General features: G+C 40.0%; 1 protein-coding gene across 1 annotated transcript; it reads left to right on the top strand.

Annotated features, from left to right (window-relative positions):
• The first annotated feature begins 5,444 nt into the window (after positions 1-5,444).
• Positions 5,445-19,114, top strand: gng7 (guanine nucleotide binding protein (G protein), gamma 7). Its single transcript, XM_041812829.1, has 4 exons — positions 5,445-6,091; positions 9,480-9,615; positions 11,577-11,692; positions 11,803-19,114. Exons 3-4 carry the CDS (start codon positions 11,612-11,614, stop codon positions 11,926-11,928), a joined length of 207 nt encoding a protein of 68 aa, XP_041668763.1. The 5' UTR covers positions 5,445-6,091; positions 9,480-9,615; positions 11,577-11,611; the 3' UTR covers positions 11,929-19,114.
• The last annotated feature ends 3,087 nt before the right edge of the window (positions 19,115-22,201 follow it).

The following is a 22,201-nucleotide window of genomic DNA, read 5'->3' as shown; positions in this document are numbered from 1 at the left end:
ATAGTCGAGGCTTTCCCTGAAAAAAAAAAATAAAAAAAGATGTCTGGTTGGGAGCAAATGTTGCTCTTTAACCTCTATCTACATTTCAGCATTGATAGTGTCTTTCCAGATGTGTAAACTGCCAATGCAGCCCCATGTCATCAGAGATGCAGGCTTTTGAACTGTATGCTAATAAGCTGGATGGTCCCTCTCTTCTTTAGTCTGCAGGACACGGCATCCATGGTTTCCAAAATGAATTTCAAATTCTGACCAGTCTGACCACAGGACAGTTTTCCGTTTTGCATGGGCCCATTTTAAATGAGCTTCGGCCCAGAGAAGACGGTGGCGTTTCTGGAATGTGCTTCTTCTTTGCGTGATACAGATTTCACTTGCATTTGTGATACGAAACGACAAACTGTGCTGACAGAACGATTCTTTGAAGTGTTCCTGAGCCCATGCAGTGATTTCCAGCACAGAATCATTACTGTTTTTAATTCAGTGCTGCCCGAGGGCCTGAAGATTAGAAGCATCCAATACTAGCCTTTGGCATTGTGAACAGATTTGTCCAGATTCTCTGAATCTTTAGATGATATTATGGACTGAAAACTGAAATTAACTATATGCTAAATTAATATACAGTACAGTGAAAAAGTATTTGCCACCTTATGATCTTGCAAAGATCTCGGGGGGGGGGCAAGGCTTTGTCTGCTTTGAGGTTGTCGGTTTGCAAATATTAAGTAAAATCATGATACAGCAATTAATAAACAGTTTATACAATGGTCTATTGGTAAGAAAAACCTGTGAAGAGCCACTTCATCAGTGTTTTATCAAAAAAACAAGAAGATGTAAAGCCTTCTGAGAAGATTGGAGGCTGTTATAGCTGCAAAAGGGTGCAACTCCTTATTGAAGTGCATGTATTTGAATAAAATGTCATTACAGTCCCTGTTGGTGTACTGATCAGTTACAGTCAGAATTATGTGCCTTCAGAAATGAACTTTTCATTTGCTGTTTTGGCAAAACTGGGTAAAATACATTGCATGAGTGAATGTCCTATGAGGGCTTCTGTAGATATAGGATTCGAGCATTTTTTTAAATGGAAACTGCATCAATCATACTGTTTTGCAAAATTTTTAAATAGTATTTCATTTCATAAACAATCGCAAAAAAACAAAACAACTCTTAACTCTTTTATTGTTAGCCTCGAAAAAGAGCCCATAGACAAACTTTTAATGGGTCGTTAGTCCAAAGACTTAAATCTGCAGGTGTATAGAAAAGGTCAATCAGATGCTAAGCCGGTGTTTGGATGGTGCATAGAAAAAAGACTTCAGCTTCACAGTTAAAGCTCCTGTGTCGATTCTGGCTCCCCCTGAGGACAAAGAGGTACCCCCGTTTCTCTCTAATGACTGTTAAAGACAAATTTAAAAAAACATGTTTTATTAAAACACTTGAATGTATCACTTGTGGAGAAACTTTGACTTAAAAATATGAAGTCTGTTCTTGCAGCATTCAGTCCATGTCTTCTCTGATGCCTACTCCCACTATTTTAAAAAAAACATAGAAACAGTTAGTCATTATGCCAATGGTCTTACTTGTTTTTGTGTGTCATAAAGGTATAATTATTAATATCAGTCTGTTACATGGTCAGCTAAAAACTCCCCATAGCAGCTTTAAATAAAGTTGTGAATATCCAGTTTGAGGTTGTCATTAATGCTAGTGTTACTTGTTGCCGACTTTCAAGTATTCCCAGTCGTTTCCAGTTAAACAGAGTTTAAAAAAGAACTTCAGGCATCATCAATTTAAAAAAATGAAATAAACACAGCATGCAACGATTTCCAAATCTCATAACCCTATATTTAAGGCACAGTAGAAGATAAACAGCATAACAGATGTTGAAACTGAGACATTTGACCATTTCATGAAAAACATTTGCTCGTTGAATTTGATGGCCGCAACACATCTCAAAAAAGTAGGGACAGGGCAATAAAAGGCAGGAAAGTAAGTGGTACTACAAAATGAGCATTTTGTAACCAATTAAGTTAACTGGAAACAGATCAGTAACATGACTGCTTATAAAGGAGCATTTTAGAGTCTCTCAAGGGAAAAAAAGATGGGCAGAGGTTCATCAATCTGCGAAAACTGCCTCTTAAATTGTAGAGTAATTTTAGTTTGTTCCTCAACCTAAAATTGCAAAGACTTTAAAATCCCGCCAACTACAGTCCATTATATTACCAAACGATCCAGAGAATCTGGAGAAATCTCTGTGTGCAAGGGACAAGTCCAGTGGTCAATATTGTGTGATCTTTCTGTCCTCAGGCAGCAATGCAGTAAAAACAGGCATGATTCTGTCACTGCATGGACTTAGAAATCATTGTCTGTCAACACAGCTGGCCGTACCATCCACAAATGTCAGTTAAAGCTGTAACATGCAAACAAGAAATCATATGGGAACACTTCTCTGGGACAAAGATCATTGAAAATAGACTCTGGCAAAATGGAAAACTGTTTTGTGGTCAGATGAGTCAAAATTTGAAATTCATTCTGGAAACCATGGATGCCATGTTCTCCAGACTAAAGAGGAGAGGGGCCATCCAGCTTGTTATCAGTGCACAGTTCAAAAGCCTGCATCTCTGATAGTTGCATTGGTGCCTATGGCATGGGCAGCTTACACATCTGGAAAGGCACTATCAATGCTGAGAAGTAGCCTATATAGGGTTGCATTAGTGCCTAAATATGACTTCGGCAATTATTCTATGAAGCTAACAAGATAGACTTAAGAGCACCATATATCCTATCCAGACATTGTCTCTGTAGGGGAAGGTCTTGCATATTTCAGCAAGATGATGCTAAACCACATATCACATCCATCACAACAGCATTGCTTCACAGTAGTAGAGTCCAGGTGCTGAACTAACCTGCCTGCAGTCCAGACCTTTCAACAGCAGAGAACATCTGGAGCATCACAAAAGAAAGCCCATGATTGTTGAGCAGCAAGAATCCTAATTAGACAATAACAGGACAACATTCCTCTCTAGACTCCAGCATCTGGTCTCCTCACGTCCCAGATGTTTACAGACTGTGCTTGAAAGAAGAGGGGATGCTACACATGTAGACATGCCCCTGTCCCCACTTTTTTGAGATGTGTTGCAGCCATCAAATTCAGAATGAGCTAATGTTTTTCATTGAATGGTAAAATATCTCAGTATCAACATCTGATATGTTGTCTGTGTTCTTTTGTGCATAGAATTCTGAGATTTGGAAATCATTGCATGCTGTTTTTATTTACATTTTACACAGCGCCCCAACTTTTTTGGAATTAGTGTTGTGAAATAGCTGACTTACCTTGCAGGGATATGTGAATTCTGTCCTTTATTACGAGCAGATAAGCTCCTATTGTCAGCAGGGTGCATTTTGAATATCAATATCAATACTGGTGGTAGTCCCTGGGTTAAAGGTGCTGCTGGAGGGAGGGAGAAGGAGAAAGCGAAGAGGGGAGGAGAGGAGGGAAGGGGGGTAGAGGAGTGGACAGACAGTGGTAGCGGAGGGGGAGGCGTTTGGCTCGGCGAAGACGGGGAGTGAGCGAGCAGAGAGGGTGAGAAAGCAGCGGATCTGGCCCTTTAAATCACCAATAACAGCGCATTCGGAGGTGAGTTTGGAGATATTCGGGTATTTTTTTTCCTCACTGTGTTTTTATAATTGTAACGCGTCTGTGCTTCTCTGCAAACCCCCGGCTCCCCGTCACCGAGGGCGGCTGCAGCGGAGAGGGGCTTCATCGGTGTCACGAATCCGGTTTTCCCCAGCCCTTTGCCGGCAGAGAGGGTGGGGAGGACCGGGGACAGGGTCATTGGAAGATTTCCTACAGCTTGACAGGACTCTGAGGACGCACGAGCCCACTTGTATGAATTAAAAAAAACCTATGGATTATATGTTCTGAAGTAGGCCGATCAATTTGCATAATAGCGGAACATAAAGGCATACGCTCCGGTCTCGTGCCCATTGTCGCTGGATGGGTTCATATTGGCTGCTGGAGCCTGAAAACATGTCACCACCCTGCTCCCTGCTCCCACGGCTAACAATCAGGGCCTGTGTGCAGACCTGAAGCGCTCTAGTCTGCTCTTCACTTGGGGAAAATATCTCTGGCTTTGCTATGTGCACAAGGTCTGCCTGTGCCCGCGCGCCCGTGCGTTATGTGTGTATATATACGTCTATGTGAGTGTGTATGTGGATAGCCATGGGAGAGAGAGGACATGCTGTTCTATCCATCAAAATGCCCGCATTGTGTTTTCTCACGGTGGAGCAGGGAGCAGGGGCCTATCGCGGAGGACATGCAGGCCTGATCAGCGCTCAGCAGCTGTGTGGATCAATATGGATTGATGCTTTTTTTTTTTTTTTTGCGCGTCTTGTGAGCGGCTGCGGGCTCGCTGAGCTGAGCCGAGCTGAGCTGGCTGTTTGGTTGGGGCCTATTCATCTCATGGTGATGGTTTTTTTTTTGGTCCCGGCCAAATCAGATGACCAGCCTACAGTATGGCTTTTGTGTCTGTGCATCGCCTTAAGCAAATGTTTTCAATTTGAAGGAGGTGTAGGAGGAGAGAGGCGGAGGGGCAGAAATCCAGGCTGTGCTGTTCTTTTTTTTTTTTTGCATCAGCATCCTTAGCTGAAAGTTTGAAAAATCAACAGGCTGAAGCATCAAAACAAAGATTTCTAATATCACTGAAGAGGGAAATAAAAGCAAGCCTGGATTTATTTCTTTATTTTCTGTCACTGCCTGTTGCTGCTGTTCCCTTTTAACAGAAACAAAGCTAAGATAGATAAAACAGCTGCAAACAGGAGGGATAAAAGTGCTGTCATCTTTTTCAACATTTGCTCACTTGCCTTTAAAGAAAATAGAGACTTTTATGTTTAAAGGCATTGGATTTAAGGAATTTGACAACATAATACTCCTTTATTAAGTTCTGTTGTGACTGGTGTTGATTCTGACAGATTTCCAGACTGTAGCGTTTCAGTTGTTGGGAGTTGTTGTGGATCATGGTCATGTGTGTAGTTAATCTTACACTGGCTGTCAGTGATGTTGCTGTGTCCGTGGGGTGATCCAGGGACAGTCCTCAGACCCTGACATACTGTAATGAGTTCGTCTAACGTGGTGGACATCACACAAAAGCACATTATAGAAATTAGCTGAGAGAAAGTGTGGGACAGAAAGTGTACTAACCCTCTTTGGATTTTCCCTTAGTTTGTGGTGAATTATTTTAATTTTATCCCCCCGCCCCTAACCTTTAGATTTCAGGTGCCTAACCCTAAGCCTCTTTGGGTTTTCCCTTAGTTTGTGGTGTGTTATTTTTAATCCTAACTTTTAGTGTTCAGGTACCTGACCCTAAAGGCCTTTACACACTGGGTCCATTATTTTCTGAAGTGGTTTTTTTTTTTCTGATCCGTAATCTGGAAAAAAAAAAAAAAGTCATACACTTGGACCGTGCACACTGAGTCCAGTAGGAGTTTAAATTTCAAGTAGGGATGGGAACGCTGTACAAATTTCCATCATGATATTTTTCACTACCCTGTGATTTCCAATATTACCATCTCTGAAAGTTTAACGATCAATACCAATGAACAGCCTTACAAAGCTACATCAATTTAGTAAGAAGGGTGCAAAGGAGCAGGCACATAAGTGGCTGGTGCCCCTGAAAGCCCCTGTAAATGGGCCCTCTTTAGAAGTCATTAAAGTCCATGTAAAGTGATAATACATCGTTATTTTAGGTTTGTTGTGTGACAGGACACGGTAGAGGAGATTCAAAATCCTGATACCGAAGCAGTAAAATCTGCTCTAGGATGGTGTGGGTATGTGGGTTGAATTAAGCCACACCCATTAAATTTACTGTTTTCTGGTACAAATCTGTGTTATGATACTTTAAATGGCCTGTAGGCCCCTGTGGCTGATACATCTGGGAATTTTAGGAGATAAGTTTATAGCCACAAGTGCCTTAAACTTGTCCTTCAGTTATTGTTTTGTTGTTTCTCTTGTCCCTCTCCTCTTCTTGTTTTTCTCCACCCCTACCCCTCCTTCTAGCCCTTTCCAACCCCAGTGCAGCTTCGGCAGAGAGCTGTCAACATGAGCCTGGTATGCTCAACAGTACTGCATAGTTAGGGAAGGTTTATGGTGCCACTGTAACGGGGCCCGAATACTGCTAGGGGCTCATGGTGGTTAACACTGATCTTTATTTTAAAGATTAGCACTGGTCTGTTCTAATAGGCCTCACCAAAAAGTATGGTCTAGACCTGCCTTCTTTGTAAGGTGTCTTAAGATAACAACGGTTATAGATTGGCACTATAGAAACAGACAAACATGATTTGAAAATTTACCTCACAATGCACAAAAACACAGCAGGTAGCTGGCTGTGGTTTTAAAAGTCTTCCTTCATTTACTACTATTTCTACATCAAGTTAGTTTTGTTTACATATCACATATTACATATTACAACAGGTCTATACTATAACTGAATCCTACCTGCCCACTCTTGTGCTCGTTAGTGGTGATGGCTCCTCCTCTCTCAGTCAGTCAGCAGCAAACTGGTTAGGTGGCTGCAGCTACAGCAGAGGTGATGTTTTACGCTCAAGTTATTGCTGTAACACAGATACACAGTTATAGAGGCTTTAACACCATACAACTCAGTGAGCTGATGCATAAACTTGGACACTGGTCCGCGCAGTTTATGTTGTATTATGTTACACATGTGGCTCTTTTAGCTCACTTGTGTCATCTGGTGCGTTTACTTTGTGTTTGCGCCTTTTCTCTCCTTGTGGACGGCCTTGCATAAAATGTGGTCAAATTAAGACAGTCTGCAAAGTCTGACTGCAAAAATTTGGTTGGTAAAAACAAGAAATTATACCCAATACTGACTGCCTAGGACATCCATTTTTTGTTTCAGTGGCATAAACAAAGGTATTTTGTAATGTTGGATATTTACTAATATCATATCAAATGTAAAATTCTGGTATACTGACAACCTTTGTAGCACCAATACCAACAGTCAAAAAATGAATAAATAAAAGTACCATAATCTTAATAGAAGGGTTTTAAGAGTCATTTGCCACAGTTTCAAATAAGGCTGCTTTATTATTGCAAAAAATCATAATCACAATTATTGTCTTTGGTACTTAGATAACACTGTGTGGATTTTAAATAATTAAAAACATTTGTTTTGTAGCCTGGTGAGGCAGCCACATCCGTATCATAAACCCTGCAAACATCCTTGCATTGTTGCAGGTTTGACTCCTTGAAACCAGAGTGGTTCCATATAACTAAGACAGTCGTAACTGTTTTTGTTAACCAGCTGCTGACTCTCTGTCATCCTCTCTAACTCGCCAGCTTTTCAAACTAACGTTAAGTGCAGGCTGTGCCTCCCTCTGCTCCTCACATAAATTAAAGTGAGAGCTGTTTTGGTGGAAGAGGCAGAGTGCACACTGTGCTGTAAAGAAAGAGAGGACACTCTCCCTTTAACACACATGACAAAAGCTATGGACATAATGAGCACAACGTGATAGTGGAACAGTAATAGTTCAATCTTGATTATCTTGTTTTCAAGATCATGGGAAGCCAGAACCAGAATCAAAACTTGATTTACTGCCATGTTGGCTTATTCTGAATATATTGTATATGTACCATTAACTTTACAAACATTTTCTTCCAATTGTGCTCTATTGATCAATTTATCACATGGATTTTTTGACTTCAGACACATGTTACTTTCATTGACTAAAACTATGACTAAAAATGTAAGTTGACTATTTTTTCCCATGAGATAGATGAGACTAAAACTAGCTATAAATAAATCTTTGATGACAAACTGAAAGAAAAGTTGGTTCAATTTTTATCAAAGAGACTGAACTGCAATTTATTTTTTGCCGGACATTGAAAATCCATGATATTTTTCTACTGTGGGTAAATCCATAAAAAAACAAAAAACAAAAACAAAAAAAAAAACAGGTCTTTAGCTCTTCTGGCACTCAGCTATATAAAAGTAGCATTCCCGGACTTTGCAGGAACACATAAGTAAAAGTTTTGTGTAAAAAATTGAAAGACTTTGTTGACTAAAACTAGACTTAAATGTTTATTAACTTTTATCAACTAAAATGTTAAAGGGTAGTAATTACTTAAATGTGACTAAAACTAATGGAAATGTAATCCTTCAGGCTAAGACTAAAAATAGCTGTCAAAATTACCACTGCTGCAGACTTTTTTTCCCCTACATTACATTATTGTGTGATTTCACTGAAGCAAGAGGAACAAATAAGTTCATGAATAGTGGTTTAATCTAATATTTATATGCATTTTTAGGTATCAGTGTCTACAATGCTGGTGTTGACACCTGTAACAAGACTTACAGCCCCTGGAAATATGACATGACATATCAGAAATTCACGTGATTCCAAAACTTAATGAATTCACCTAAATTGTGAGTGATAAAAAACACTTTAACGATGATGAAAACTTGTTCAAAATCTGCTAATTTTGCTAACAAGTGTGGGTGTGGCAGTTCAACTTTTGACAGCCCAACACAGAGGAATCTCCCATGGCAAGTTTGAATTAGAGAACAATCAATAATGATGTTCAAATTTAATACTAAAAATGTACTGAGACAGAGTGAAAAATGTTATCAGCCATTCTTACTCTCTTTCTCTCTCTCCCTCACGCAGACATAAGCCCTAATTACAGCCATGAATCTCTGCGCTGCTCCATAGCAGGAGTAATTAAAGCAGGACTCTCCACCCAAGAGAGGATGACAGACAGACAGAGGGACAGACAGGGTGTGAGACGCAGGACAGTTGTTACACCCTTACGATGAGGTGCTGAGGTGTGCGAGGAGTGAGATGTGTACTGATCAGAGGAAAAACATCTACTCCTCGCTAAAGGGCGAGAAAAAATCTTTGTGAGATAAGACATCACAGGTTTTAAAGGACTTATTCAAATAGAAGCAGAGTTGAATTTTAGCCCACTATGAAGGAAACTGAAGTATAGTTTGAGTTTATTCTTTCCAGAGTCAGCAGTTGTCCTAACAATCAAATCTGACTACATACAGTGCTGTGAAAAAGTATTTGCCCCTTTCCTGATCTCAATAAAACGTTCAATCATGGTGCCATCTAAAGAAATTCAAGAACAGATGAGAAAAAAGTCACTGACATCCATCAGTCTGGAAAGGGTTACAAAGCAATTTCTAAGGCTTTAGGACTCCAGTGAATCACGGTAAGAGCTATTATCCACAAATGGAGAAAACTTGGAACAATGGTGAACCTTCCAATGAGTGGCGGGCATACCAAAATTACTCCAACAGCGCACTGACGACTCCTTCAGTGTGACAAACATTCAAAACAATAAGAAATCAGTGTGGGGGCAAACACTTCTTCACAGCACCGTGTCCATAGACACTCATATTTGTACAGGTAAAATGCCTATCCGACTGTTATGTATCTTTGTGAACAGCTATCTAAACGGTTCTTATTTCTTACAGAGACGAGCCAATGTGAGCTCAGCTGCTGTCCAGCTCTGTCGTCTTGACTCTGCAACTTTTCCTTCAACGCTCACATCGTCCTCTCCTGCATCCAGTCAGTGTTCAGAGAGACACCTGTCTGCCCACCATCAGCCAGGTAACATTTAATTATCTCTGTGCATTTATGTGTAAAGATCATACAGTATGTGTGATTGGTCACTTTATTAGACATGTTCAACTGCTCATTAACACAAATATATAATCAGGTCTTTAAATATAAATACAGGAGTTAGAGTGCTTGACACAGCGGTCACAGTATTGAATCCTGACCCCAGCACTATGTGGTGCATGTCTTTCCTCACTCCCCACCCCATATTTCCTATCTCTCTTTGGCTGCCCAATCAAGATAAAGGCAAAACAGCCCCTGCAAAAAAATCTTTAAAAAACACACAAAACACCTTTTTCCCCGTTCAGATGCTCACTTTGAACTTCCGCAGATCATCAAGCCCACGTCTTCATGCCTTAACACATTTGTTGCTGCCATATGATTGGCCGATTAGATATTTACACTAATGAGCAGTAAAAACAGGTGTACCTAATAAAGTGATCAGTGAGTGTACAGTCTATATTCCAACCCGTGGTACCCAACCTCGTCCTACTTACACATAGATGAAAAAATATTTTGCCAGAGCCACATCACACCCTTTGTCACACCCCACCTCTCGCCATAGCTTTGTTTTTGTGTGAATTTCTGCTGTTTTTATAATACTGAGTGTTCATGAATTACGTTAAAATCAGATTGCATGCATTCTAAGATAATTACTTGGTAGTGCATGATCACATCAGGTTATACACGTGTGGAGGCTCGTTGATGCTGACGCATATCGCAACAATCATCATTGAAGTGCTGTGGTGACTGCATCAGAAAATACTGAAACAAAGGCAGGAGACACCTCAGTTGTAACATGAGACAGTGAACATCAGTGTACACGCCTGCAGACTTCTCTCTTTCTCATAACAGACATGTGTTGGTGATACATGGTTTTAGAGAAGGTTGGCAAATATACTTGGGCTGCCTGCTTGAGTATCATCTATATTGGGGAAATAGATTTATTGATGTTACTTGCAATTAAATATTTCTGTGGGCAACAATTCCCCTTTAATTTGTTTTATACATTTTGTGAAGATTTTTTATTTTAAAGAGCCACAACTTGTCACAACACATGGCTTTAGAGCCACAGTTTAAGTACCACTGTTCTAGCCTATCTTTACTTTTAATGTCAATTACAAACTGTACCAAATAACAAAAAGCGCCCTTATTAAAGCCAAAGATAATGTTGCACCACCACATAATCACCACTTAGTGGTGCTATAACTCAACTACCGAGGTCCGACAGCCCCTAAAAAAGCATCTGTTGATTAAATAGGGCTATTTACAGAGCAGCATGGAGATTAAAGATGGAGGGTGCAAAGAATGTATATTATCAATTTTCATTTATGTTTTAAAAGTTGTAACCCATGCAGAAGTTACTGTCTAAAGTATGTTTAATCTTTATTAATCAAATAAGTGATTTTTAGAAAATGTGCCGGTTTTTTAACCCTCATTTTCATTACCATTTATTGATAGAAATCCTAAAAACAGCATGAAGGGAGAACCTTTATCAGCAGTGGGGTTGATGTACAGACATCATCAAAGAAGACAGAAAATAATCAGAAAGAGCCAGGGGGTAGCGACAGAGGCAAACACGTGGATACAAACTAGAAAATACAGAATATTTTAAAAATGGCTGATTAAACATAATGGCTGAAAGAGTCTAACATATTTAGAGCAAAAAAATGCAATCAAAAATAAAAACTCAGCATTGTCTCAACATTTTGGCCTTTTTTTGGCCTTTATTTAGATAGGACAGCCAAAGAGAGACAGGAACTAGGGAGAGAGAGTGGGGGGAGCATGCAACAACAATGCCTGGGAATCCATCCTCCAACCAGTGCATCTAGGGCTCACTATATGTGTGCCTGCCCTACCCACTAAGCTAAACCCTATATTTCAACTTCCCCGTCATTTTAATTTTTTTCCCCCTCCCTTTTCATGACTTTATTGCACCTCTTCCTCCACAGTTTTCTCCTGTGTTGGTGTATTCTGATGGATCAGTATGTCTACCACTAATAATATCGCCCAGGCCAGGAAACTGGTGGAACAGCTGAGAATTGAGGCAGGGATTGAACGTATTAAGGTGAGAAGATGGTTTGCTCTCATGTTGTGCATGTGTAAGTGTTATAACTCACTCAGATTTCGGCCTCTCTTCAACCATCCCTCTCTCCTTTTCCTCTTTTCTCCTGTCAGGTGTCTAAAGCGGCCGCAGACCTGATGAGTTACTGTGAGCAGCACGCTCGTAGCGACCCTCTGCTGGTTGGAGTCCCCACCTCTGAAAACCCGTTCAAGGACAAGAAACCCTGCATCATCCTATAGCTGAGCAACACTACTTCTACCCTCACACATACACTCACAAACACACATGCACACAAAGTACTAAAATTATCCCTAAATATCCCCAGACACTCACATGCAAACATTCTCCATCTTGCACACACACAATCATAAAATACACACACTCCCAGAATAGCCACTCTGGAAAAGCGCCATACCCTGTAGCTACAGCTAGGGGGGAATATCTTGTGCTCACAGTGGCTGAGGTCAGTATCACACTGAGAAAGGTGCTTTGGTAATATAAATATCTGCTGGTAAATAAACTACAAGCAACAGTTTACTTGAAAAGGGATCTGGACTTTAAAAAACAGTTGGAAAGCAGGATTTTTTTCCTCTTCTTTTGTCATGAAATAAGGCATTGGGTAAAGGAGTGGGAAGCTGCATGTGGGCAACAGTAAAAGACGGTAGGCGCTCCAGCCAACCGTGCCAAACACGACCTGGTGTCCTAATAAATGCTTTTATTGTGAGGCAGTTGAAAGAAATCTAAGAGCTCGCCCTCAAACCCACCTGTGCTAAATCATGGTGGGCTATTTTGAAGCGAGCGGCTCAGCCTTTGCCTTTTATCAGGCTCGCATGATCCTACCCAAACCTGTATTGACAAACCTTCTCTGCCTGTGGCCTCAACATGGCCGTCTGCAGCCTTTGGCCAAACCTCCAGCTGTGCCAACCTGTACAGAAAGTCGTTTCTCTAGATGCTGATCTGCTGTCAGGAATACTATGTCAAAGCTGACCTCAGATCTGCAGCTATGAGGAGAGCGTAGTGAACTGCTCTACGCAGAACTCAAGCTATTAACCCTGGACGTTTACTGCATTTTTTCTTAAGAAATACTTGTTTGTGAATTCAATGTACATTTTGATATTTTGTTGAAGCATTAACAGATAATACTGTATGTTTTTTTTAATTGATTTTGCTTTGGTGTAGGTGTTCCCCCTGGCTGATGAGGTTTTCCCTCCTTTCTGATGTAAAATGATGGGGGGTTTAGTTGTAAGCCATGGGGAACACCTAACAAATACCTGCTAGGATCTCTTTAAAAGGTTTTAATGAATTTCTAGCCAACCTTAAGACAGAGCAAGATTGCACCCTGGATTTAGTCTGTAAGGACTGGAGGAGATAATACAAACATAAATGGAAAGATTCCCCTTTGCCACCCTTTCTTATATGTTTGTTCTTTTAATTGGCAATTTTCTAAAGAAAGAGACAAGATTTATTGCATTGGATTATATCTGGCTTTATATTTGACAAACACACTGGCCTTTACCAGTCGTAAAGTTTGAGCCACGCCAGTTGAAGTACAGAGTTAGAGCTACTGGATCCCTAAAGAGTCGTTTTTTCCTCTTCTCCACAATGCTCCTCCTCTCTGACAAACCAAACTTGATTGTAAAAAAGACCAAGTAAAAAACAAAAAGATGAAGTCAAGAGAAACAACCTAAGTGTAAAAACTTTCTTTCAGACGTGCAGAAGTGATAAGTTGACGAATAGCTGTTTTGGGTTTAATTTTTTTTTTGAGTTTCTTCTTTCTATGGAGTCCATGGATCCTGGTCAGTTGAGTATTGCCCTGTACAGTGTTTGTAAGATAAATCCAAACACAGAATCTCCCTCTGTGGATGTTAGATTTTTCTTTGACTTCTTCTCTTCTGTCAGTCAGGATCATGTCTGTCCTCTTTTGTTGCAATTTTATTTTTGGTCATTCAGGTTTAAGAGTTTTATGATAGGAGGATGGTTTTAACCACAAACACAAACACCTGAGGATATTAAAAACAGAGAAAGATGGAACATTTAAGCCTGTCAGGTTTAGGGAAGAATCAACTTCGGACCTCATTCCAGTGGCAAAAACCAACCTCCTTATCTATCTTTTAACACCAGAGCAGCCCACAGGCATTTCTCATGTGTTGCTTTTGGTGGCAACTGGGACAACAGACACTTTTACATAACCCACACTCTCTCACGCAGTTGCTTTTGGTTTTCAGCGGTCAAAGGTTAAAAGGAGAGGTAAGGCTGGGCATGTAGAGCTGCTTTTTACGTTTGAAGCTGAAAGAGAGAAGCTTTGTCTCATCATATTTACACTGGAGCGTTTAGAGTAGGCTTTTGTCGGGACTGCGGTACAGTGACAGAGCAGGGTGGAGTCTGGATTTGTGTCTGCTGATGGACTGTCAGGGGAGATGAACCTCCTGCCTTTCTCTAACAGTCAATATGAGCCACCTGCAGCTGTTCTGACTCCTGTGAATCTGGGGGGAAGAGATGAAGCGTTGTTTGCGTGTTTGTTCAGTCCATACTATTGTGCTCCAGAGTTGCACACAGTTTAAAAATGTAGACAGTCTGCTTTTTCCTGAATATCAGTTGAATCATTTCAAAGATGGTCCAGATTTAGTCCTGCAAGAAAACAACTTAGAAAAATGCAGATTTGTTTTCGTTTGAGGCTGGCAACACATCAGACGGTTTTCAAATCTTAACAAACTTTTAAAACATAGCAGACCGCGTTTTAGCAACATAATCTTCTGAATGCACACCTTAGATGATTCAACTAGAACCACGAGACCATAAAACCGCCATTTGTAGCAACCATTTCACAGCGGAGAGTCCAGTGGCATGAGATCTCACATTAACTCACATGATCAAATGTGACTTCAGGAGAAAAATAAATATGGAGACTGATCAGTGTCCTACGCTAGCTGTCCTGGAGTGCACTCTGTTTTGCAGCAAAAAAAAAAAAAAAAAGAAAAAAAAGAAAAAAAAAAAGAAAAGGAAATCCTGGCTGAGAGGACGGTGCAGTTCTGTTTATGTTTTTGAAGATCCAGTCAGTGATGCTTCCCAGTTTGCCAGTCTTATTGGCTGTCTTAAGTATTATCTAACAACTTTGAATACAATTCTGTAAGGTTGGGGTGCCAGCCTAATCGTGAACAGTAAAATTACATAATGAGTAGGGATTAGGGCTGGGCAATTAATCGAAAATTAGATTAAATTGTAATATGGTCTGCTGCATTTTTCAATACAGCACCGTACGGCCAAACTTTACAGCTGATATAGGCAGATTTTTACAGCAAAATCATTGCTTGTAAATAGTGGCAAAAATTTCCACATCTATTGATACAGACAATTCACTTTTAAAGCCAATATCTGTCAATACTGATAATATCCTGCATCCTCAACACCACACACTTGAGGAATATTTGGAAAAATAATCAGCTGTGACAACCCTCCAATCACTGGGGGGCCTTGCGCCATATGTACAGTATGTGACTGATGTCCATATTTATATGGATGATGCCTCCTAGTGTCCAACGCAAGGATGTGCTCTTGTTTTACAGATGGATAAGTTCCTCTAGCCAAAAGGGAGAGGATAAATGTATGCTTTTTTGCCATTAGTAGCTTGAAATGTTTGAGGAATTACTGAGATGAAACAGGACTAACATTGCATATCAAAAAATAAGTGAAGAAGTTGGCCTACCTGGATATATTTCATTAAAGGGCATATGAAAGGCTAACTCATTTAGCCATTCAAATGTTTGTTTGTATGTTAACTAACTTGTTTTCCAATCATGCCTTCTAACTGTTCACTTAAAAGTATAAATATATGTGACATTGTCAAAAAGGTCTCGCAGCACTTCTTATCGACTGATAAATCATGCTATATTTCATATCAAAGTGGTTAATCTAACAGCATTTCATACCAAGCTGATAAATATGACTAGCCTGTTGTCTAGTTAGCAGCTTGGTCAGCTAGCACACTGCCATATGGTCTCTCTGAAATCCACCTTAAAAGTTCAATACTGTCAACTTCCCATAGGAATGACTGGACTTGTACCTGTTCATGTACCTTTCTAACATATGTGGAAACAAGGCACAAAATCAGGCTTGAAATTGTCTTCTGTGTAGCCAAAGCTCCAGTGGGGGGTGCCTGCCTTTCCAAAATAAATAAAATGCCATATTTTATCTGTTGACTCAGAATAAAACCTGTACGCGAAGCTAGCTGTTGCTTTGCATTCATGCATCAACATGTGAGGGGTATCGATCTGCTCATCCAAATCTTAGCAAGAAAGCGAACAGGACCTTTTACAAAAATGACTTAATGAAATCTTCTCTTAACAAGAAATGAAAATCATCTTGTAAAACAACACTAGTGCTTGTTAGCTGCATAGTTGTGATACAAAGCCCTGCTTCATCTCTAATTTGCCTTTGTTCCACACAGACAGAGGAGGCTGTTCCCAAAATAGAGAGAGAGCTGGAGAAAAGGCTGAGGGAGTGTGTGCTTGCATGTGTGGGGGGGTCTTTGGTGGCTAAAAAGGATGATTTGGCAGATCAGGAGGCGGAGAGGAGAAAGCAGAGGTGCAGGCATGAGTGTGTGTATACGCCTGTGTGTGAATAGTGGGAGAGACACGGTGAGTAAGAACACACAGTGCCTCCGGAGCGGTTTGAGAGCGTCACATAGTGCTGTTACTGTACTGCAGCTCTGCCATTCAGGTCAGGGTGAGAGTGACCGCGGGAGGGGTGGCGTGACACAGTCAGAGTCAGACCAGCGTGCCCATGCTTCACTCCCTGTTTTATCAGTCTGAAGAGGAAAAGAGGAGTCGGTCAAAGACGCAAGTCTTTTTTTTTATGTGTTGGCCTAAAGTTAGAATCACAAAGCTGACAAATTTCCTTTTATGAGACATTTTGTAGTTTTTTAGCCCCATCTGTGCCTGAGTCAGTTGTATATATTAGCTGCAGCTTATTTTCACTACTCATGAAAGCTTTAGACATCAGCCTGATTCAGTTTGCATTTTGAAGAGGCATGTGTAGACCTCTTACTATCTGCAGACTTTCAGATGAGAAGATCCATACATTCCCAGAGTAGTAAAACTACCAACAGACAATGGGTTAAACAAACTGTACATAAGATCAGATGTAGCCTAGTTTTCACCAGTGTTGACTATCAGAAGTCATTGTCAGCCTTTAGTCTCTTTGGAGATAATAGGGATCAATAGTGTGGTTCTGGAAGTAAACATGTCTTTCATTTTCTCCATAGTGGGTCTGATTATTAGCCATATTTTAAGAATTATCCTAGTTAGATTTGTTAGAGTGTGATACAATGGTATAAGCTCCTGTAGAAGACAATAGTTTCTAAGATATCAACCTCTTTTGATAAAAAAAAAACATGGTTTGCCAAAAATACAATAGTACCCACAATCCATGGTTGTCAGAAGACATCTCTGATCGGTGGAGTCTCTTGGAACCATGCAAACATCTACAAACAATGACTGTCGACTGTTGATGGAGACAATACATGCCTCTGTAGCATAGAGCAGTATCTACGCAAACTACGACATATTATATTATCATTTAAAATGTATACACTCAAATATATAGTTTTGAAAAAAAGATACTGATATGGTTTGAAAGCTTGAAGAATTGCAATGGATTGTGGGACATGTAGTTCCTTCATCCTTGTAAAGAATATGTACACATTCATGTACATTTGCCATTTCTCCATTTTTAAATGCCATTTTTGCACCATTCTGTAGTCCTGAGTATTCGGGGAGTTGGTTAGCTTGGTTCAAGCATTAAAAGCATTGTAATAAGGATTCTGACAAATGTCCATGGAGGATTTGAATGGTGAGTTTTACTTCCAGAACAAGAGCTGCCGAAAAAGTGGGCAGGTTCTGTTGAGCTCTATTCAGTTCAAGAAGCAGAACAAAAAGTTTTATTCTGATTGGTCATGCTCAGTGAAAACATGTCTGCAACAATATTTTGGTTTGTTTGGATGCTACACAAAAGAAGCTATAGTGAGCCTTCATCCCTGTGGTGCAACCAAACAAGGACACAATTTATGTCACTGACTACCTTCAACACAGGGTGTAGTGTGGACTTTACACCATTAGACAGAATTGAAAAATAGTGGTGCGGCACCTTTAAAAGGGTCTGTATGCTGATTTTTAGATAAATAGGGTTTACATAGCTCTAAATATCTGAACATTTTCACGAGTGTATAACTACTAAAAAGAGCCTCCTTACATTTTTTGTTCCTTTAAATTAATCTGACAGTGTTTGGGCACTTGCTAACATAGCATCAGTACAGGTTTGTGGCTGATAGCTTAATCAGTAGGTTGGGGAGAGTGGTTGTTAGTTTATCATTTACAACTTTAACCCCATTTTAGCCCTGAATGTGATAGTCTGACTGCTAACAAGTTTTATCTTGTCGTCTTCATGAAGGAATAGCTAGCGCCTAAAATAGGCTAACTAGCTATCGTACCGTATGTTGCGATTACTCACAGAACCAACAAAGTAGCTGTAATGACTCCCATTGAACTCTTCCCATCGGGTTTTCTCATAAAGAATATTTCCCTAAAGTTTAAAGTTTTTTTCTTTTTTGATAAATAATCTATATCAGTCACTAGAGAATGAGCGGAAAGAAGTCTGGGGCTAACTGTGGGCTTATTTGAAGACACTCAAGCAAAAGCCCCCACCCTCAACAAATAAAAGAAAAAAATATAGGCCTAGCCTATATTTTAATTTCCCAAAATGCTGAGCTCCTGATAAATTGAGGAAGACACAAATTTCTTGTGTTAAAAAAATCAAACAATATACCGCTCCTTAAGGTTTGAAATGTAAATTTAGAGGCAAAGAGAACTGCAACTGCTAACTATTCAACATGAACCCAGCATGCATACATATCAATACACACACACACACACTCACTGATGTTGTCCTGGAGATGCTATTTTTATCATTACCATTTTTTCAATCATTCCATTGAGCTACAATCAGAGAAAGCTGACCTCAAACGGCTGGTCAGCTGACAGTTTGTCTGATTGGTTGTTAGTTTGCCTTATAGTGGCGTACATTGTGTTAATGCTGGTTATCAGATCAACAGAATTAACAGTGTTGAATAAAAACACATGGCTCGGCAAGAAACACAAAGTGAGCCCGGTGTAAAAATATCTGTTGAGGTGGGGAGATTTCAGGCTCCTCATTGGTGGAAATCAAACATCGCTGCATCGCCTCGGAGCCCTTCCCGAGACTCATCTTTTGTGTTCTGATCTCCTGTGTATGCATACAGTATATGTATCTTTTTGCCTTGATTGATTATGAAGAAAATATATCTATTTTTTGTAACTGTTCTCTGATGTGCCATAACTCATGTTTTCTTGCACATTGTTAATATTTTGTGGATATTGCTGTTAAAAAGATGATATTGAGAAGTAGATAACATTAATAAAAAGATGATAATATAACATACGCTCTCATGTCATTTTTTTAAAACACTTATTACATGCCATGTTGTATTAAAACCAGTGTGTGTGTTTATCAATTTCTCCCCTACTTTGAGTCTAGACCAGTGGTTCCCAATCTAGGGTCCAGGCACCCCGAGGGGGGACCCTGCCTGTTAAAACGCTCCTATGGTCGGATGACTACTCTGGTAACACCTCACATCTTCAACACAACAGCAGCTCAATCATAATTTTAACAAAATCATTCAGATGTTTTTAATTGCACTCATATATGTTTTTAGACAAGGGCAGAGCAATCTCACCTGTATGCAAATAAATGGGGGGGGGGGGGGGGCATATATATATATATTAGTCGTATATTATGTCTCACTACATGTCCACACAATGACAGGGCAAACCCCTCACTGTACAACTAGCCATACAGAAATGTCCCTCAGGTCGCATTTAGGTTAGCCATAGCCACTATGGCATAAGCGTTTTAGCTCGCTAGTTAGCTTTAATTCCATCCAGCTACACAAAACTGGAAAACCTGTAGATAAAATATATAACCTCATAGTATTTTTCACAAAAGCCACATCTTTCTTTATGGCCTTAATGAAGTTAAACGGCTGACTTAAGCTAGTTTCTAAAGGAATCTAGCAAGCTTTTCATTTATTCAACAGGCAGAAAAGAACCTGTAAAGCGCTAAATCTTAACTTTGCAGTTCAAACTTACATTACCTCTGAAGCTGTCTGTTCCCATCAAGTCTATCCTCCTGGCTCCAACTTCCAGTTCTTCTAACGGCTCCTCAGGGGAATGCTTGTTTTTCAAATTTGCGCGCCAAGTGGGGACGGGCTGATGGAGCAGAGTGTGCGCACGCGCCTCCTGGCGCTGAACCAATGCGCATGTGTAAACTCTCCGGTTCATACGACCTTTGAAAACGTAGCCTGTAATTTTAGTTCTTTGTTGATTTCTTAATGTTGCCTCCGGGATAAGAATGATAATTCAAACCTTGATCTGTAGGTAATTTCTCCATTGGATAAAACACCACTAACATCTCACAGCTGTCTGAAAATATGGATAATATTAAATGAAGACTTTCTTTAAAAAAGTGAACACTTTGCAAGCTGGATTAGAGGTTAAAAATGCTCTCATTTGTAGTCAGTGAATCTTTGCCATGGGAAACTGAAAAACAAGATGTCTTGGCCTTTTTTTAACTGTGCACCGTCACCTACCAAGCAGCAGTATTTTTAATCATTAAACTAGCTATATGGGACTATTCAGTGTTGTTGATGATAGTTTAGTTTGTCTCTGCAGGCCTTGAAGATGAGTAAGTATCAGTTTCAGTTTGTTTAAAAGCCAGGTAAAAACTTCCCACCAGAGCTTAAATTACATACAAGCCCTTGCTTTATTTAAACGGTTACATGCGGTTGACAGCTGTTTCTGCTGCATGCTTTTGATCAATCAATCTGTCAGTTATCCCCCCACAGTGGTTTTAGGCATTGAACATAACCTTATAGAAGTAGTCTGTCTTGTTGATTAGGGCCTTTCTTGTTTCTGCAGGTAATGAAGAGGTAATATTAATGTTTTGTTTCCAACTTAAATCTCCACATTGTAGCTGTAACTTTTAATTGCTATTTACTTATTCAAGTTTTAGCGTCTGTTTTGTTTTCATTCATAAATTTATCATAATGGGAAATAAATGCACTGAAAAGTTTACTTCAAGCTGGAAGTTGTCCCAGAATACGAATGCTTTTGGACCAAGGGTGGGCATGCGCTCTGGTGTCACTTCCAACAGAGCAAGGAAGTGCACCTTTTTGTTCATTTTTTATGTGTATGAAACCCAAACACTGGTTTTCTGTTTTGTAAATTCGTCATATGAAGTGTCGTTTCATTGAAGAGGGTCCTTTTTTTGAAACAAGTAGTAGTGAATTATTGAGAAGGAGGCTGTGGAGGTGGGTGGCGCTTAACGGTGCTGGTCTTAGCTTGCTGGAAATGCTGAGTGTTGGGTTGTTCCATGCAGCGGAGGTGGGTTGTGACAACTGAACTTGCAACTGATAGCAGCCTCCATAACAAGACATGTTCTGTGCAGTTCAAAAACAAAAAAAAAAAAATTTGTCTTTGATAACTTAAGAGGTATTTAAGATACTCTCAGATCTCAATAAAAATATAACACATGGTCACTTTTCAAATCAATACAGATATCTCAGTGCAAAAAAACTACATATTTCATCTTAATACTCCAAATTTGTGAAACAGTAGAGTGTGGTCAGTCTCTCACAGCCTGTTGACAGCACAGCTGTAGACTTTGACTCCAGTTAATGATTAGTTGCAGTTCTTTGAAGGTATTTTCCATGTTTTTCTTTTGTTTCTGTGCTGTAGGAGGGCCTTACTTTTTTGACAATGCTTGTAAAGGTACAAGTTGCACATGGCCCTGCATTCTTCCTGGATAAATAGGTACATGGCGTGCAGAACAAAGATGAAAAGCTGCTGCACCAAAGAGAAACAAAGAAAAAGTGCAAAGTAAGGCCTCCCAGATAGATCATTTGTCAGGAATGTCATTGTTGTGAGACTGTCTTAACTGTGTCTGTTTCTTTACAAGAACTGCTTCAACAGTCACGAGTTTTCTCCAAGTTTCAAAGCACAGTCTCACCCCAAAGCCAATCATATTTAGGGTGGAAGAAGCACAGCCAATCAAAAGTCAGCCCCCCTTGCTAGTCACACCCCTGTCCAGTAGGTTGTAAACAAATGGGAGGTCCATGTGCCTGAGTGTTCCCTTTCTGCAGCTCTACAGTCCAAGCTGTGCTCAGACATGTGAGAGTGCGGGGTGGAGTGAGGAGCTAAACAGAGTGAAAGGAGGGCAGAGGGGAGGATAAAACACTTGCACTAAGTTGTATGAACATTTTGCTATCTGATCATGTGGAGATACTGAGGCCTGGGTGGGGTAACACAGGGATAATATGCACTTAATTCACCCCTCTTGAATTGGAGTTTGCATAATAGCACAGTACAAAACTAGAATGCAAAGTGTTTGGAAGAGGGCGTTCTTTGCAGGCAACTTGTATTCTCC

This window comes from Cheilinus undulatus, linkage group 18 (assembly GCF_018320785.1).
Source record: "Cheilinus undulatus linkage group 18, ASM1832078v1, whole genome shotgun sequence".
In the NCBI taxonomy this organism is placed as follows: domain Eukaryota; kingdom Metazoa; phylum Chordata; class Actinopteri; order Labriformes; family Labridae; genus Cheilinus; species Cheilinus undulatus.
This window is presented reverse-complemented; position numbering and strand designations above follow the sequence as displayed.

Excerpts from the sequence above, each read along its gene's own strand:
- gng7 (XM_041812829.1), top strand. The coding sequence starts at position 11,612 with ATGTCTACCACTAATAATATCGCCCAGGCCAGGAAACTGGTGGAACAG. Across the intron at positions 11,693-11,802 it reads CAGGGATTGAACGTATTAAG|GTGTCTAAAGCGGCCGCAGA; the intron begins GTGAGAAGATGG and ends TTCTCCTGTCAG.